General features: G+C 42.2%; 2 protein-coding genes across 2 annotated transcripts; one reads left to right on the top strand and one right to left on the bottom strand.

Moving 5' to 3' along the window:
* Positions 1-12,951: 12,951 nt before the first annotated feature.
* Positions 12,952-14,807, bottom strand: LOC122383948. Its single transcript, XM_043370841.1, has 3 exons — positions 14,529-14,807; positions 13,867-13,958; positions 12,952-13,189 (listed from the first exon to the last, which is right to left on the bottom strand). Exons 1-3 carry the CDS (start codon positions 14,727-14,729, stop codon positions 13,030-13,032), a joined length of 453 nt encoding a protein of 150 aa, XP_043226776.1. The 5' UTR covers positions 14,730-14,807; the 3' UTR covers positions 12,952-13,029.
* Positions 14,808-15,597: 790 nt separating this feature from the next.
* On the top strand, positions 15,598-17,341 carry LOC122383935. Its single transcript, XM_043370819.1, has 3 exons — positions 15,598-15,952; positions 16,194-16,285; positions 16,532-17,341. Exons 1-3 carry the CDS (start codon positions 15,752-15,754, stop codon positions 16,740-16,742), a joined length of 504 nt encoding a protein of 167 aa, XP_043226754.1. The 5' UTR covers positions 15,598-15,751; the 3' UTR covers positions 16,743-17,341.
* The last annotated feature ends 1,489 nt before the right edge of the window (positions 17,342-18,830 follow it).

The following is an 18,830-nucleotide window of genomic DNA, read 5'->3' as shown; positions in this document are numbered from 1 at the left end:
TTATTAAAAATATTTGACCTTCAAGGTCAAATCACGGATTGAAATTTTAAGTCCCCCTATTTTTTCTACACCGATCGTCCGATCCAATTTTTGATGGTCGCTTTCGATAGCTAGGGTCAAAATCTCGAGTTCCCTAATATATACCTTATTAAAAATATTTGACCTTAAAGGTCAAATCACGGATTGAAATTTTGAGTCCCCCTATTTTTTCTACACCGATCGTCCGATCCAATTTCTGATGGTCGCAATCGATAGCTAGGGTCAGAAACTCGAGTTCCCTAATATATACCTTATTAAAAATATTTGACCTTAAAGGTCAAATCACGGAATGAATTTTTGAGTCCCCCAATTTTTTCAACACCGATCGTCCGATCCGATTTCTGATGGTCGCATTCTATAGCTAGGGTCAGAATCTCGAGTTCCCTAATATATACCTTATTAAAAATATTTGACCTTAAAGGTCAAATCACGGATTGAAATTTTGAGTCCCCCTATTTTTTCTACACCGATCGTCCGATCCAATTTCTGATGGTCGCAATCGATAGCTAGGGTCAAAAACTCAAATTCCCTTTTATATACCTTATTAAAAATATTTGACCTTAAAGGTCAAATCACGGATTGAATTTTTGAGTCCCCCAATTTTTTCAACACCGATCGTCCGATCCGATTTCTGATGGTCGCATTCTATAGCTAGGGTCAGAATCTCGAGTTCCCTAATATATACCTTATTAAAAATATTTGACCTTAAAGGTCAAATCACGGATATTCAACCTTAAAGGTCAAATCACGGATTGAAATTTTGAGTCCCCCGATTTTTTCTACACCGATCGTCCGATCCAATTTCTGATGGTCGCATTCGATAGCTAGGGTCAAAATCTCGAGTTCCCTAATATATACCTTATTAAAAATATTTGACCTTAAAGGTCAAATCACGGATTGAAATTTTGAGTCCCCCTATTTTTTCTACACCGATCGTCCGATCCAATTTCTGATGGCCGCAATCGATAGCTAGGGTCAGAAACTCGAGTTCCCTAATATATACCTTATTAAAAATATTTGACCTTAAAGGTCAAATCACGGATTGAATTTTTGAGTCCCCCAATTTTTTCAACACCAATCGTCCGATCCGATTTCTGATGGTCGCATTCGATAGCTAGGGTCAAAATCTCGAGTTCCCTAATATATACCTTATTAAAAATATTTGACCTTAAAGGTCAAATCACGGATATTCAACCTTAAAGGTCAAATCACGGATTGAAATTTTGAGTCCCCCGATTTTTTCTACACCGATCGTCCGATCCAATTTCTGATGGTCGCATTCGATAGCTAGGGTCAAAATCTCGAGTTCCCTAATATATACCTTATTAAAAATATTTGACCTTAAAGGTCAAATCACTGATTGAAATTTTGAGTCCACCTATTTTTTCTACACCGATCGTCCGATCCAATTTCTGATGGTCGCAATCGATAGCTAGGGTCAGAAACTCGAGTTCCCTAATATATACCTTATTAAAAATATTTGACCTTAAAGGTCAAATCACGGATTGAATTTTTGAGTCCCCCAATTTTTTCAACACCGATCGTCCGATCCGATTTCTGATGGTCGCATTCTATAGCTAGGGTCAGAATCTCGAGTTCCCTAATATATACCTTATTAAAAATATTTGACCTTAAAGGTCAAATCACGGATTGAAATTTTGAGTCCCCCTATTTTTTCTACACCGATCGTCCGATCCAATTTCTGATGGTCGCAATCGATAGCTAGGGTCAGAAACTCGAGTTCCCTAATATATACTTTATTAAAAATATTTGACCTTAAAGGTCAAATCACGGATTGAATTTTTGAGTCCCCCAATTTTTTCAACACCGATCGTCCGATCCGATTTCTGATGGTCGCATTCTATAGCTAGGGTCAGAATCTCGAGTTCCCTAATATATACCTTATTAAAAATATTTGACCTTAAAGGTCAAATCACGGATATTCAACCTTAAAGGTCAAATCACGGATTAAAATTTTGAGTCCCCCGATTTTTCCTACACCGACAATTTTTTCAACACCGATCGTCCGATCCGATTTCTGATGGTCGCATTCTATAGCTAGGGTCAGAATCTCGAGTTCCCTAATATATACCTTATTAAAAATATTTGACCTTAAAGGTCAAATCACGGATATTCAACATTAAAGGTCAAATCACGGATTAAAATTTTGAGTCCCCCGATTTTTTCTACACCGATCGTCCGATCCAATTTCTGATGGTCGGATTCGATAGCTAGGGTCAAAATCTCGAGTTCCCTAATATATACCTTATTAAAAATATTTGACCTTAAAGGTCAAATCACGGATTGAAATTTTGAGTCCCCTATTTTTTCTACACCGATCGTCCGATCCAATTTCTGATGGTCGCAATCGATAGCTAGGGTCAGAAACTCGAGTTCCCTAATATATACCTTATTAAAAATATTTGACCTTAAAGGTCAAATCACGGATTGAATTTTTGAGTCCCCCAATTTTTTCAACACCGATCGTCCGATCCGATTTCTGATGGTCGCATTCTATAGCTAGGGTCAGAATCTCGAGTTCCCTAATATATACCTTATTAAAAATATTTGACCTTAAAGGTCAAATCACGGATTGAAATTTTGAATCCCCCTATTTTTTCTACACCGATCGTCCGATCCAATTTCTGATGGTCGCAATCGATAGCTAGGGTCAGAAACTCGAGTTCCCTAATATATACCTTATTAAAAATATTTGACCTTAAAGGTCAAATCACGGATTGAATTTTTGAGTCCCCCAATTTTTTCAACACCGATCGTCCGATCCGATTTCTGATGGTCGCATTCTATAGCTAGGGTCAGAATCTCGAGTTCCCTAATATATACCTTATTAAAAATATTTGACCTTAAAGGTCAAATCACGGATTGAAATTTTGAGTCCCCCTATTTTTTCTACACCGATCGTCCGATCCAATTTCTGATGGTCGCAATCGATAGCTAGGGTCAAAAACTCAAATTCCCTTTTATATACCTTATTAAAAATATTTGACCTTAAAGGTCAAATCACGGATTGAATTTTTGAGTCCCCCAATTTTTTCAACACCGATCGTCCGATCCGATTTCTGATGGTCGCATTCTATAGCTAGGGTCAGAATCTCGAGTTCCCTAATATATACCTTATTAAAAATATTTGACCTTAAAGGTCAAATCACGGATATTCAACCTTAAAGGTCAAATCACGGATTGAAATTTTGAGTCCCCCGATTTTTTCTACACCGATCGTCCGATCCAATTTCTGATGGTCGCATTCGATAGCTAGGGTCAAAATCTCGAGTTCCCTAATATATACCTTATTAAAAATATTTGACCTTAAAGGTCAAATCACGGATTGAAATTTTGAGTCCCCCTATTTTTTCTACACCGATCGTCCGATCCAATTTCTGATGGCCGCAATCGATAGCTAGGGTCAGAAACTCGAGTTCGCTAATATATACCTTATTAAAAATATTTGACCTTAAAGGTCAAATCACGGATTGAATTTTTGAGTCCCCCAATTTTTTCAACACCAATCGTCCGATCCGATTTCTGATGGTCGCATTCGATAGCTAGGGTCAAAATCTCGAGTTCCCTAATATATACCTTATTAAAAATATTTGACCTTAAAGGTCAAATCACGGATATTCAACCTTAAAGGTCAAATCACGGATTGAAATTTTGAGTCCCCCGATTTTTTCTACACCGATCGTCCGATCCAATTTCTGATGGTCGCATTCGATAGCTAGGGTCAAAATCTCGAGTTCCCTAATATATACCTTATTAAAAATATTTGACCTTAAAGGTCAAATCACTGATTGAAATTTTGAGTCCACCTATTTTTTCTACACCGATCGTCCGATCCAATTTCTGATGGTCGCAATCGATAGCTAGGGTCAGAAACTCGAGTTCCCTAATATATACCTTATTAAAAATATTTGACCTTAAAGGTCAAATCACGGATTGAAATTTTGAGTCCCCTATTTTTTCTACACCGATCGTCCGATCCAATTTCTGATGGTCGCAATCGATAGCTAGGGTCAGAAACTCGAGTTCCCTAATATATACCTTATTAAAAATATTTGACCTTAAAGGTCAAATCACGGATTGAAATTTTGAGTCCCCCAATTTTTTCAACACCGATCGTCCGATCCGATTTCTGATGGTCGCATTCTATAGCTAGGGTCAGAATCTCGAGTTCCCTAATATATACCTTATTAAAAATATTTGACCTTAAAGGTCAAATCACGGATTGAAATTTTGAATCCCCCTATTTTTTCTACACCGATCGTCCGATCCAATTTCTGATGGTCGCAATCGATAGCTAGGGTCAGAAACTCGAGTTCCCTAATATATACCTTATTAAAAATATTTGACCTTAAAGGTCAAATCACGGATTGAATTTTTGAGTCCCCCAATTTTTTCAACACCGATCGTCCGATCCGATTTCTGATGGTCGCATTCTATAGCTAGGGTCAGAATCTCGAGTTCCCTAATATATACCTTATTAAAAATATTTGACCTTAAAGGTCAAATCACGGATATTCAACCTTAAAGGTCAAATCACGGATTGAAATTTTGAGTCCCCCGATTTTTTCTACACCGATCGTCCGATCCAATTTCTGATGGTCGCATTCGATAGCTAGGGTCAAAATCTCGAGTTCCCTGATATATACCTTATTAAAAATATTTGACCTTAAAGGTCAAATCACGGATTGAAATTTTGAGTCCCCCTATTTTTTCTACACCGATTGTCCGATCCAATTTCTGATGGTCGCAATCGATAGCTAGGGTCAGAAACTCGAGGTCCCTAATATATACCTTATTAAAAATATTTGACCTTAAAGGTCAAATATTTTTAATAAGGTATATATTAGGGAATTCGAGACTCTGACCCTAGCTTTCGAATGCGACCTTCAGAAATTGGATCAGACGATCGGTGTAGGAAAAATAGGGGACTCAAAATTTCAATCCGTGATTTTACCTTTAAGGTCAAATATTTTTAATAAGGTATATACTCGTATTAAGGAATTCGAGATTTTGACCCTAGCTACCGAATGCATTCATCAGAAATTGGATTGGACGATCGGTGTAGAATAAAATAGGGGGCTCATAATTTCAATCCGTGATTTAACCTTTAAGGTCAAATAATTTTAATAAGGTATATAATAGGGAATTCGAGACTCTGACCCTAGCTATCGAATGCGACCTTCAGAAATCGGATCGGACGATCGGTGTGGAAAAAATCGGGGGACTCAAAATTTCAATCCGTGATGTGACCTTCAAGGTCGAATATATATTTTTAATAAGGTATATATTAGGGAACTCGAGATTCTGCCCCTAGCTATCGATTGCGACCATCAGAAATTGGATCGGACGATCGGTGTAGAAAAAATAGGGGGACTCAAAATTTCAATCCGTGATTTGACCTTTAAGGTCAAATATTTTTAATAAGGTATATAAAAGGGAACTCGAGTTTCTGACCCTAGCTATCGATTGCGACCATCAGAAATTGGAACGGACGATCGGTGTAGAAAAAATAGGGGGACTCAAAATTTCAATCCGTGATTTGACCTTTAAGGTCAAATATTTTTAATAAGGTATATATTAGGGAACTCGAGATTCTGACCCTAGCTATAGAATGCGACCATCAGAAATCGGATCGGACGATCGGTGTTGAAAAAATTGGGGGACTCAAAAACTCAATCCGTGATTTGACCTTTAAGGTCAAATATTTTTAATAAGGTTTATACTAGGGAACTCGAGTTTCTGACCCTTGCTATCGATTGCGACCATCAGAAATTGGATCGGACGATCGGTGTAGAAAAAATAGGGGGACTCAAAATTTCAATCCGTGATTTGACCTTTAAGGTCAAATATTTTTAATAAGGTATATATTAGGGAACTCGAGATTTTGACCCTAGCTATCGAATGCGACCATCAGAAATTGGATCGGACGATCGGTGTAGAAAAAATCGGGGGACTCAAAATTTTAATCCGTGATTTGACCTTTAAGGTTGAAGATCCGTGATTTGACCTTTAAGGTCAAATATTTTTAATAAGGTATATATTAGGGAACTCGAGTTTCTGACCCTAGCTATCGATTGCGACCATCAGAAATTGGATCGGACGATCGGTGTAGAAAAAATAGGGGGACTCAAAATTTCAATCCGTGATTTGACCTTTAAGGTCAAATATTTTTAATAAGGTATATATTAGGGAACTCGAGATTTTGACCCTAGCTATCGAATGCGACCATCAGAAATTGGATCGGACGATCGGTGTAGAAAAAATAAGGGGACTCAAAATTTCAATCCGTGATTTGACCTTTAAGGTCAAATATTTTTAATAAGGTATATATTAGGGAACTCGAGATTTTGACCCTAGCTATCGAATGCGACCATCAGAAATTGGATGGGACGATCGGTGTAGAAAAAATCGGGGGACTCAAAATTTCAATCCTTGATTTGACCTTTAAGGTTGAATATCCGTGATTTGACCTTTAAGGTCAAATATTTTTAATAAGGTATATTTTAGGGAACTCGAGATTCTGACCCTAGCTATAGAATGCGACCATCAGAAATCGGATCGGACGATCGGTGTTGAAAAAATTGGGGGACTCAAAAACTCAATCCGTGATTTGACCTTTAAGGTCAAATATTTTTAATAAGGTATATATTAGGGAACTCGAGTTTCTGACCCTAGCTATCGATTGCGACCATCAGAAATTGGATCGGACGATCGGTGTAGAAAAAATAGGGGGACTCAAAATTTCAATCCGTGATTTGACCTTTAAGGTCAAATATTTTTAATAAGGTATATATTAGGGAACTCGAGATTCTGACCCTAGCTATAGAATGCGACCATCAGAAATCGGATCGGACGATCGGTGTAGAAAAAATTGGGGACTCAAAAATTCAATCCGTGATTTGACCTTTAAGGTCAAATATTTTTAATAAGGTATATATTAGAGAACTCGATTTTTTGACCCTAGCTATCGATTGCGACCATCAGAAATTGGATCGGACGATCGGTGTAGAAAAAATAGGGGGACTCAAAATTTCAATCCGTGATTTGACCTTTAAGGTCAAATATTTTTAATAAGGTATATATTAGGGAACTCGAGATTCTGACCCTAGCTATAGAATGCGACCATCAGAAATCGGATCGGACGATCGGTGTTGAAAAAATTGGGGGACTCAAAAATTCAATCCGTGATTTGACCTTTAAGGTCAAATATTTTTAATAAGGTATATATTAGGGAACTCGAGTTTCTGACCCTAGCTATCGATTGCGACCATCAGAAATTGGATCGGACGATCGGTGTAGAAAAAATAGGGGGACTCAAAATTTCAATCCGTGATTTGACCTTTAAGGTCAAATATTTTTAATAAGGTATATATTAGGGAACTCGAGATTCTGACCCTAGCTATAGAATGCGACCATCAGAAATCGGATCGGACGATCGGTGTTGAAAAAATTGGGGGACTCAAAAACTCAATCCGTGATTTGACCTTAAAGGTCAAATATTTTTAATAAGGTTTATACTAGGGAACTCGAGTTTCTGACCCTTGCTATCGATTGCGACCATCAGAAATTGGATCGGACGATCGGTGTAGAAAAAATAGAGGGACTCAAAATTTCAATCCGTGATTTGACCTTTAAGGTCAAATATTTTTGATAAGGTATATATTAGGGAACTCGAGATTTTGACCCTAGCTATCGAATGCGACCATCAGAAATTGGATCGGACGATCGGTGTAGAAAAAATCGGGGGACTCAAAATTTTAATCCGTGATTTGACCTTTAAGGTTGAATATCCGTGATTTGACCTTTAAGGTCAAATATTTTTAATAAGGTATATATTAGGGAACTCGAGATTCTGACCCTAGCTATAGAATGCGACCATCAGAAATCGGATCGGACGATCGGTGTTGAAAAAATTGAGGGACTCAAAAATTCAATCCGTGATTTGACCTTTAAGGTCAAATATTTTTAATAAAGTATATATTAGGGAACTCGAGTTTCTGACCCTAGCTATCGATTGCGACCATCAGAAATTGGATCGGACGATCGGTGTAGAAAAAATAGGGGGACTCAAAATTTCAATCCGTGATTTGACCTTTAAGGTCAAATATTTTTAATAAGGTATATATTAGGGAACTCGAGATTCTGACCCTAGCTATAGAATGCGACCATCAGAAATCGGATCGGACGATCGGTGTTGAAAAAATTGGGGGACTCAAAAATTCAATCCGTGATTTGACCTTTAAGGTCAAATATTTTTAATAAGGTATATACTAGGTAACTCGAGTTTCTGACCCTAGCTATCGATTGGGACCATCAGAAATTGGATCGGACGATCGGTGTAGAAAAAATAGGGGGACTCAAAATTTCAATCCGTGATTTGACCTTTAAGGTCAAATATTTTTAATAAGGTATATATAAGGGAACTCGAGATTTTGACCCTAGCTATCGAATGCGACCATCAGAAATTGGATCGGACGATCGGTGTAGAAAAAATCGGGGGACTCAAAATTTCAATCCGTGATTTGACCTTTAAGGTTGAATATCCGTGATTTGACCTTTAAGGTCAAATATTTTTAATAAGGTATATATTAGGGAACTCGAGATTTTGACCCTAGCTATCGAATGCGACCATCAGAAATCGGATCGGACGATCGGTGTTGAAAAAATTTGGGGACTCAAAAATTCATTCCGTGATTTGACCTTTAAGGTCAAATATTTTTAATAAGGTATATATTAGGGAACTCGAGTTTCTGACCCTAGCTATCGATTGCGACCATCAGAAATTGGATCGGACGATCGGTGTAGAAAAAATAGGGGGACTCAAAATTTCAATCCGTGATTTGACCTTTAAGGTCAAATATTTTTAATAAGGTATATATTAGGGAACTCGAGATTTTGACCCTAGCTATCGAATGCGCCCATCAGAAATTGGATCGGACGATCGGTGTAGAAAAAATCGGGGGACTCAAAATTTCAATCCGTGATTTGACCTTTAAGGTTGAATATCCGTGATTTGACCTTTAAGGTCAAATATTTTTAATAAGGTATATATTAGGAAACTCGAGATTCTGACCCTAGCTATAGAATGCGACCATCAGAAATCGGATCGGACGATCGGTGTTGAAAAAATTGGGGGACTCAAAAATTCAATCCGTGATTTGACCTTTAAGGTCAAATATTTTTAATAAGGTATATAAAAGGGAACTCGAGTTTCTGACCCTAGCTATCGATTGCGACCATCAGAAATTGGATCGGACGATCGGTGTAGAAAAAATAGGGGGACTCAAAATTTCAATCCGTGATTTGACCTTTAAGGTCAAATATTTTTAATAAGGTATATAATAGGGAACTCGAGATTCTGACCCTAGCTATAGAATGCGACCATCAGAAATCGGATCGGACGATCGGTGTTGAAAAAATTGGGGGACTCAAAAATTCATTCCGTGATTTGACCTTTAAGGTCAAATATTTTTAATAAGGTATATATTAGGGAACTCGAGTTTCTGACCTTAGCTATCGATTGCGACCATCAGAAATTGGATCGGACGATCGGTGTAGAAAAAATAGGGGGACTCAAAATTTCAATCCGTGATTTGACCTTTAAGGTCAAATATTTTTAATAAGGTATATATTAGGGAACTCGAGATTTTGACCCTAGCTATCGAATGCGACCATCAAAAATTGGATCGGACGATCGGTGTAGAAAAAATAGGGGGACTCAAAATTTCAATCCGTGATTTGACCTTGAAGGTCAAATATTTTTAATAAGGTATATATTAGGGAATTCGAGATTTTGACCCTAGCTTTCGAATGCGACCTTCAGAAATCGGATCGGACGATCGGTGTAGGAAAAATCGGGGTCTCAATTTCAATCCGTGATTTGACCTTGAAGATGACCTTGAAATTTGAAATGAATACGATATTCGGAATCAGCGTCCCAAACTGCATCGGATAGGTTGGGTTTAGTTGAAATTCGGACTCGACGCTGAATCCGTCGCGGAATACGACGCTAACTTCACGGACGTTTTGCAACAGTGAATGAAAAAGCCGAGCGGCCTCTCCCTTTTATCCGTCCAAACATACGAGAACTTTTCGTTTTCGTGCGGAACATGTTAATTCACACTACACTGGTTCACTGCCTAATTGCCTATGAAGTATGAACTGAAGAGATAGTCCCTGTTCCGCAATGTAGTTGCAGCAGCGGCGGAACACCTTCAGGGGGGGGGGGGGGGGCACTGCTGACTTTTGGTCCCAAATGCCAAAATCAAAGGGGGGCACGGTGCACCGGTGCCCTCCCCGCTCCGCCGCCTATGTGTAGTTGCCTTCTGGGCTAAATGGGCGTGCTTTCAGGAAGGCGCTATTGACGGCACGATTTTTAGTAGGTACGCAGTCTTATTAAATGCCGTATGATCGAAATCACTTTCTAATAGGCATAGCAGAATTCTATTCACGGCATTGAAACCAACCAGTTGGTTTTGTGGATGTCGTAGAATCAGTTCACGGCATTCCAGTCGTGAGCAGCTGTGCGCATCTGAAAACACCGACAATAATCCGATTCCGATCGTAATGACGATTGTAGCAGTTAATTGATGCCAAGTAAAAGTGGACCTTCTATAGCTCGGTAGTCGGTAAGTGCATACACTGCATAGTGCATACTTACATACGAGTATACAGCAATGAAGACCGCGGATATACATATACGCCCTTGGTGTCAAAAGAACCAAGCGAGGTCGAGAGTCGAGACAGTGAAAAGTGAAAACAAACGCCGGATATGCTTACCCAGCACCGCTCCCCTCCCAGTGTTAGTGTTCCTTTTCTGTCCTGGTGTCACTGGTGCTTACGCTTAGTGATTACTATCTTTGGGAACCTTGGTGATTGCATTGTTGTCCGTGAGAAACATCGTCTCATCATTGTGTGCTTAGATAAAGTGATCGTTTTGCACTACATATGTAGACCTTTTGACTTAACCCTCGCCGGACCTATTGGTTTTCTACATACGCGCCGGCCGAGGGGGGGGGGGGGCGGGTACGACCCCCCCCCCCCTCGCCGTTTCGCCCCTGGTGGAGCTAGCGCGTCGCGGAAAAAACGAGCGTGTGCGCCGTTACGAGACGCAGAGATTGGTACCCGATTTTAAGGTCCTAGGTCAACCGGTGACCTCTGAGGTCAGGTCAAGTGCCCCAGGGTACGGTTCAGTTTTTGGTGATTAACTTCGCAAAAAACGGCCGCAGAGCCGCGATTTTGGCAGAATCGTGTTCGTCTCGCTCAGGCGCGTCGAATGATATACTTTTTGTTCGGGTCAGGTCAACTTGGGGTGTTGACCTCAGGTCAAGGTCAGGTCAGCACCCCCAGGTCACGAAGTTGGTCGAAAGAGGTCATGTCGCATATCATTCGATTCGGCAGGTCTTCCTGAGTCCATTGGTGGCTTTCCCGACTCGCTAGCTCAATTTGATCGGGAGTTATTGACGAAAAACTAATATGACCTTGATGACGTCATAAATGACGTCACGGAAGGTCAACATTGCAAAAGTGACGCATCTAACCTTGCAAGGAGTGCATCAAATCACGATTCTGTGTGCTTGAGATAGTTGGAGATCGTTCCCGGCGCCAGAATAGCAGTTTTCATTTTTCCCCATTGACTTATAATGGTGAGGTCACGAAAATGACCTGACCTCATATGACCTTTAGGAAAAATCCGAGATATACAAGTTGTGAGACTCATAATGGATACTAGATCCTGCAAGTTTCATTTCCCTGTGACATCTCCTCTGGCAGTGAGGGCGTTGCGAAGTTGCGACATCTGAAGACCGTGCAGAGGTTCACTTATGACGTCATAGGTCAGTGACCTGACCTGACCCAAAAATGCGGTTGGTGTCAAAAGATGCGGCTTGGATCAAAGGTCAGGTATGCCAAGTTTCAGCTCTCTATCGCCAACGTGTTTGGAGCTATCGCGAAAAAAACCCTATGGGGGGGGGCGGCACCCGCCCCCCCCCCCTCGGCCGGCGAGGGTTAAAGGGACCCTCCCACCTTCAAAAAAGTTTATGAATTGGCATGAAAGTGATGTCACTCGGTTCAGAAAGAGCGAAAACGAATATCTACCAAATTTCACCGAAAAATATTCACCGGTTTTCAAGATATTAGACTTTTACTTTTGTTTACTTTTTCGGATCTCCGCTGTTCCTAGCGACTTTATTTGGAAGCGATAGTTTGGCAGCTGAAAGTGCGGCACTGATTGCGCGCAAAGCAGCACATACCACCGCGTGCTACAAAACGTTTTAGTCAAACATTTAAAAATCATTAGATATCTGCGCTGACGTCACACATTCAGAGGGGTATTCCTATGCATTAGCCCCTCTGAATCAAAATGCTGCAATTTTGAAATTCAATATTTCCGATTTAGGGCATTTCTCGATGTTGTGAGTGCCGAAACCGGTAATTGTGAGCCAGGGACCCCATTTTGGCTATCTCAACTCAAATCTAATGTTAAGGTGGGAGGGTCCCTTTAATATCATATTAAATATTCAGCAGCGTGCATATTTAAACGATCTCAAAAGATAAAGGATTGCTATTAGTTTTGATAGCGACTGAAACATTTCTGGTCTCTGGCTAAGTTATTTTAAACTTTTTACGTAGAGACAGTCACGAAAAGTAGTTGCTCACAATATTACAAGAAATTCTTCCCTTATCGGGTAGTATTCTTCGTGACCCAGGATGCAATTGATTCGTTACAGCCTACTAGGCCAATCAACTATCGATGTCTTCTCTTATCTACTCGGTAATTGATAAATCCCTAGCTGCTCACCTGACTGCTCTTTTATATATGTATACATACACACACCCGAATCTCAGCCTGTCAGACAAACAAAAGAAAGCCACGACATTCAAATACATCGCTTCATCGGTAATCAGTTTATTTGCATTTTCCATGTGTTCAGCGTTATTGGAGAAAATAATGATCTTGCACAGTAGCGTTCAATAGAAGTCTGGCGCGTATCTGTAGCTCCTGGGCAGGAAGGGCACGTCCATATAGACGACCCGTCGGCCGATCCTGTTGTAGCCGGAGCGGACAGTGCCGAAGCAGCGGTAGACGCCGTGGTCCCTTGAGTCGTGAAGTGGGATGGTGAGGACCGACCTAGAGCACACAGAGATACGGTCAGAGAAAGACGGTAGCAGAGGGAGCAGCTCAGAGACAGACGGTCGCACTGGAGACGTATTATAGCAAGTTGTACATACTGTCCCAAGAAACGGGTCAGACATAGACGGCGGAACGGGGAGGGCACCGGGGCACCGTGCCCCCCTTTGATTTTGATATTTTAACATTAGCCCTATGGGCGTTGCATGGAAAGAATGGGACCAAAAGTCGGCAGTGCCCCCCCCCCCCTTAATCGAAGGTGTTCCGCCGCTACTGGGGTCAGACACAAATGGTTTCATTGACAATTGCAAGTGAAGGCTATGATCGAACTGATGACTTTTCGTAGCCAATTGTCGGAGGGATCGCTTTACCGAGAAATCGTGCTACATATGTAGTTAATTATTTGCAAAAGCAATGGCGATCTACGTAAATATCTACAAAAGACACTCGACACTCGACACTGTACAATGAACAGGCGTCAACAAGGGACACATGCAATGCATGCAGGGCAGGCACATATCGAACATAAAAGCACCGAAGCAACACTTTGTGGGGGAAATAAGGGGGTGCGGGGAAATGCGTGTATAACGAAAGTCGTCCCCTTAACACCGTTGCACATATATGACGACCATCCCCCTAATATGATCTATGATAATATGATAATATGACCCCCTTACTTGTCACGACGTGTGATGACAGTGGGCCTTCCTCTGATGGCCTCTGCTCTCCGGCAGCTGCCGTAGTCATCCAGCTTTATCCAGGCGATGTCCTGCGCACGGAACATTCAACCGTTGCATTCAGTGGTCATCCAGTCGACCCAGCCGTATCCACGCACGGCTGTCCTGCCCGCACGGAATTCAGCTGCGTGCCTTACGGGACAGCCAGGACTTGAAGAAATGCTCCGCTTCGCTTCTGTTAATGTATTTACGATGAAATCGGATTCCGAGCTACTTAATATTGTTCACATGACCAAATGGCTCATAATTACTAAATGTCGTATTTAACCTCCATCATAATCCTTTGTATACTCTTGCAAACTTGAATGAACAAATGAAGGTAATAATGTACGTGCTTTGCATTTATAAACCCACATCAACAATTTGAGGCAAAATGCAACAGTGCTGGCACATTTTCTTATCTACCATACAGCCACATGTTTTGCATAACCTACCTAACAGAACAAAGCCAAATAAAGTTTAAAAGTCGTTCATAGTCCGACTCAAAGTTTTTTTCTCTCGAAAGCTCACCATGGTTATATCTGCCAAAGCTTATCACAAGGAACCCATTTTAATTTTCATGGGACGTGCCATTTTGAAGCGTCAGAGCCATCCGCTCTTACCGTCACTCTGCCGTAGCTCCTGGATCTCCTGAAGTCACAGACCAGCTCCACCTGACGGTTGTACGACCTCTCGCCGGCCAGGTTATAGTAGCCATTGCCGACGTATCTCCCCTCGCAGGGCTCGTAGCCGAAGTCCAGCACGCCTCGCCTCACTGCGCTGGCCAGCAGGAACAAGCTCGCCACCGACAGCAGCCGTAGCATGGTCGGTGCGACCCCGGGATCGTATCTGGGAACGATCAGAACCTTCTCCGGTGGACCGGCCCAGGCCCGGCCACGGCTGGCTGCTGAATGACAGCGTCGGGGCTAGGTGTCCTGAGAAATAGGCACGTGCCTCGTGGTGCGTGCAAGTGCTGTGAGGCCGCTGAGCTATGACCTTGCCATTGTAAACATGGCGGCTGAGGGGCATTAGGGCGGTGCGCCAGGGGCCCACAGGCTTGACGACCATTAAATATAGCACAGAGTCAGCCCTTAAACGTGCAACGTGTCCGTCTAGCTTGGTTTCCTCGGCAATGCATCGCAGCTATACTGGACAATTATCTCTAGCTCTACGCCCTAGACTCCTAGCTATAATCCTTTTTTGTCGAATTCTTCTCCTATGCCTGATAGCATTCGCTCTTGCTATTTGTCACAACCAGGTATTTAAACCCTGCTTGGAAACATCATGTTGTTGTCCACTACTGACCCCGAAAATCATAAGATACAGCTAACCTCTAACTGAAACTCTGCCGACAATCGGATGGCCTTGTTTCCCGTTATGACACGTGTGTTTTGTTCTCGCTACTCCAGGCGTTGAACACACCAGTCAAACTCCGCTGGAAGTGAGCCTTTTAGTTACCATCACAATAGGTCCTGGCCCCGCATACCAGACAGCGTGTATTGTTTCCGAGACCTTACAGAGGACAGTTAGGGGCCCATGCAGATGCCCCGACTGTTTTCCCTGCTCCTGTCCGTGCAGTGGTGTGGTGTGTCCGCCACCGAGCAAGGTCGCGCTCATTATCGGGCACCTTCACGTCTGAGGAGCGCTGGCTTCGCGGGCCTATTCGGCGACACGGCTGGCGGCCTCTGATTACAATGTGCTGAGCACGACCCACCGGCCGCCGCCTACTTGTACCGCCACCTCGCACCGGACAAGGCATTTAGCTGTCGGCTGTCGTCGTACTCAGGTAGTGACGCTCAGCGGCAGGAAAGGTGGAGCTGGTAGGATTTGAACCCACGACCTCGCCATGATCCGGCCGGTGGTTATTGTTTGCTCCCTCTTGCTTACCCTGTCGTACGGGCGGCCGTATTTCGACTACGACGCCTGCGAGGGAGAAAACGTCGGCAGAGGCTACTACAACCTGGCCGGGGAAAGGAGCTACAATCGTAACGTCGAACTGATCTGCGACTTCAAAAGAGAAATGGGCTACGACTATGACAGAGTTATGGTAAGATAATACGCGACGTGCTCAAAGTATGCATTGAAAGAATTCAGTCTATATAAGACTAAAAGCACAATTAATGGTTAGCTTATGCTAGTTCCAATTTGGAATCTAGCTAAATTCACATGGATTAATCACATTATTATTGAACCACAGCTGCTGGCTTCTACCGAATTTATGCTTTTACGCTTATCACCAAAGCAAATCCTCAGGTGTTGATAATTAATTACCATTCTTTCTCGTGCAGGACATTGCGTGGATCAAGCTGGGTGATGGAGGTCGGTGCTCGAGAGCGGAGGCCATCCGGGGGGACATCGACGTCAACTCCTTGGACGGCAGGTGAGGGTCACTCCTTCTTACCGTCTATAATCATGGCTCAGTGTTGAACTGAACTGTCGAGAAAGCATCGTTTAAATTCGTTCCAGTTAGCACATTATGCATAAGCTCGACGTACTTCTTGTCGGGTTCCGGAACTTAGACTGATGATCACGCCCCAGAAAGCTGTAAGCCTGTTGGACCGAGAACTGGGCCTTAATTTTCGGTTCCTTGTTCTAACCAAAACTAACTCCTCTTCACGTCTGGCAGGTCGGTGCTCACCATACCCAGATACGACGACCGGGACTACGGCGTCTACCGCTGCTTCGGCACCGTGCGACAGAGCTACAGAAACCTGGGGCGCTACCGCGGTCAGAGCGATCACGTCTTCATGGACGTCATGTTCATGCCGGACGACTTCAGCGGCAGCTCCAGATATGGTCGGTCGTCCAGATATGGTCGGTCGCGGTATCGTTACTGAGGAGTGAGGGGACATGTGGCTCCGTATGGCACTCGAGCGTTGAAAGTTGCAGACTCAGAAACGAAGGTGTATTTGCGCATGGTAGCAGAGACAAAAGTGAGATGAAGATTTGTATTACGACATGAAACGATCATGTGACAATTATGAAGGCGAGCATGGCATTGTTCATGGCATTGAGCTAGGCTCTGAGGGCATTGGAGGTCAGCGTTTGTTTCGTTAGCCAGGCTCAAGGTAGCGCGAGGCTTGTTAGGCCAGTTCTGTCACCCTAAATTACATTACCCAATGTTGGTGATGATGGTACGCTATGGTAGGTAGACCATCTGAAATGAGACTAAACGGGTTGAAGTTAGATAGGCTCCTTCCGCTTTGCACTATTTTTTAAGATTAAGACCAAATAGCCATGCGAATGATATCGATCTTTGCACTGAAACTAGATATATCTACCTTGCTTACATGCATATATCTTTTTGGAAAGTATGCATGCATGTATCTATGTATTAGCGTCATGGGCAATCCACACATGGCATGGCGATTATTTTCACACGATCAGCGACTCCAGTGCTTCGAGCGAAAGCAGCCATAAGTTTTAGGATAAATCTACCTACCTCCTTTGCTTTAATTCTGTGATCTTCTAGGCACTGCCCTGCACACCATAAGATGTCTGTTTTTTGGGAACATCCGTGATCCTGCGGCACCTTTCCTCACGATCTGTCGCTTGTTAGTCACTGATGAAATAAAAATGTCGCATGTTTGATTAATTTTGCTGTAACTAGCCGTTTTTACGACGGGCTATCCAGCGAGTGCACCTAATTGCACCAAATCTGCACCTAATCTCTTTTACAGCAAATATCTTTATTTTATGAATTTATTTCAGTGTTTTAATCGATGATGCTCTCTATTAACCCGCGCCCCACTGGGGTCTGCGTATAACACGCCCTACTGGGGGGGGGGGGGCTATTCATAGCCCCCCCCCTCCTAACTCCGAAACTACTGGGCCGATCGTCAAAATTCAAACGGCGTCTGATAGCCCCGAAAAAACTGTCGAGCGAAACCTAATTTCATTGACCTCGAGGTCACCGATGACGTCACAGGTCAGGTCAAAGTAAAAATTATTAGCATTTTGGCTTCTTCACGTTTTGGGCTCTGGCCGCCGTCTTACAAGTCAGATCAGGCTCATTTTTGGTTTACACACTCGTGAACAGATGCTCTAGATACTCTGAGGGTACGAAACTTGTACTTTGATTTTCAGGTCAAGGTCAGGTCATCACAGGTCACGAAAATATTATATCATCCGTCGGTCACGTGACACATGTTTTATGGTCCATTTAGGCCAAACATTTCGAATGTGATGTCGTCTGTGTCATTCGAGGTCATTTTGAGTCAAATTTAGCTTAGGTCAGGTCACTTTCAGGTCAAAAAAGGTCAAATTTTGAAGTTAAAATTTTTCAACAAAAAAGGTGTCTAATGGATGCAGTTTGAGCTCAGGAACACGATGGTGCTATTTATATTGGCGTACGATGTCAAATTCGTGCTGAAAAATTGATTTGAAAAATTTATAATTGTTAATTTTTTGCAATAATGCGTATAACTTGGCCATTTTTTAAGATATTTAGCTAAAACTTGCTAGAGTTAGTCATTATAATGCGTTCTATCACATATATTCCGGGTTTTTCGAAAAGTCAAAAAATTTTGGAAAAAATGTAAAAATATAAATTTTGAATTCTATTATTAACAATTTTCGAAATTTTCAAAATTTCGAAAATCCAAGATAGCAGTTTGATAGCGCAGTGTATTCTGAGTCCTCTCATGCAAAGAAATTGGATCTAGCTTAAAAACTGAGCTCTTGAGAGCGATTGCCATGGTTCAATGTTTTGCGTCGAAATCGACCGAACATGACGTCACTCTGACGTCATTTCCGGCCGACCTATGGTAGGTACGAAGTTCAAATTTTGACAAAAGGTGTCAAATTGATGCAGCCGAAGGTACTGAAAGTTTGGTGTCGATACGTCAAGCGGTTTGGAAGTTATTGCAGAAAAACGGGAGGGGGGCTATAAATAGCCCCCCCCAGTGGGGCGCGGGTTAATATGA

The sequence above is a fragment of the Amphibalanus amphitrite genome, unplaced genomic scaffold, assembly GCF_019059575.1.
Source record: "Amphibalanus amphitrite isolate SeventyFive unplaced genomic scaffold, NRLGWU_Aamphi_draft 000177F_arrow, whole genome shotgun sequence".
NCBI classification, from domain to species: domain Eukaryota; kingdom Metazoa; phylum Arthropoda; class Thecostraca; order Balanomorpha; family Balanidae; genus Amphibalanus; species Amphibalanus amphitrite.
The sequence above is the reverse complement of the archived record's forward strand: the minus strand, read 5'-3'. Positions and strand labels throughout refer to the sequence as shown.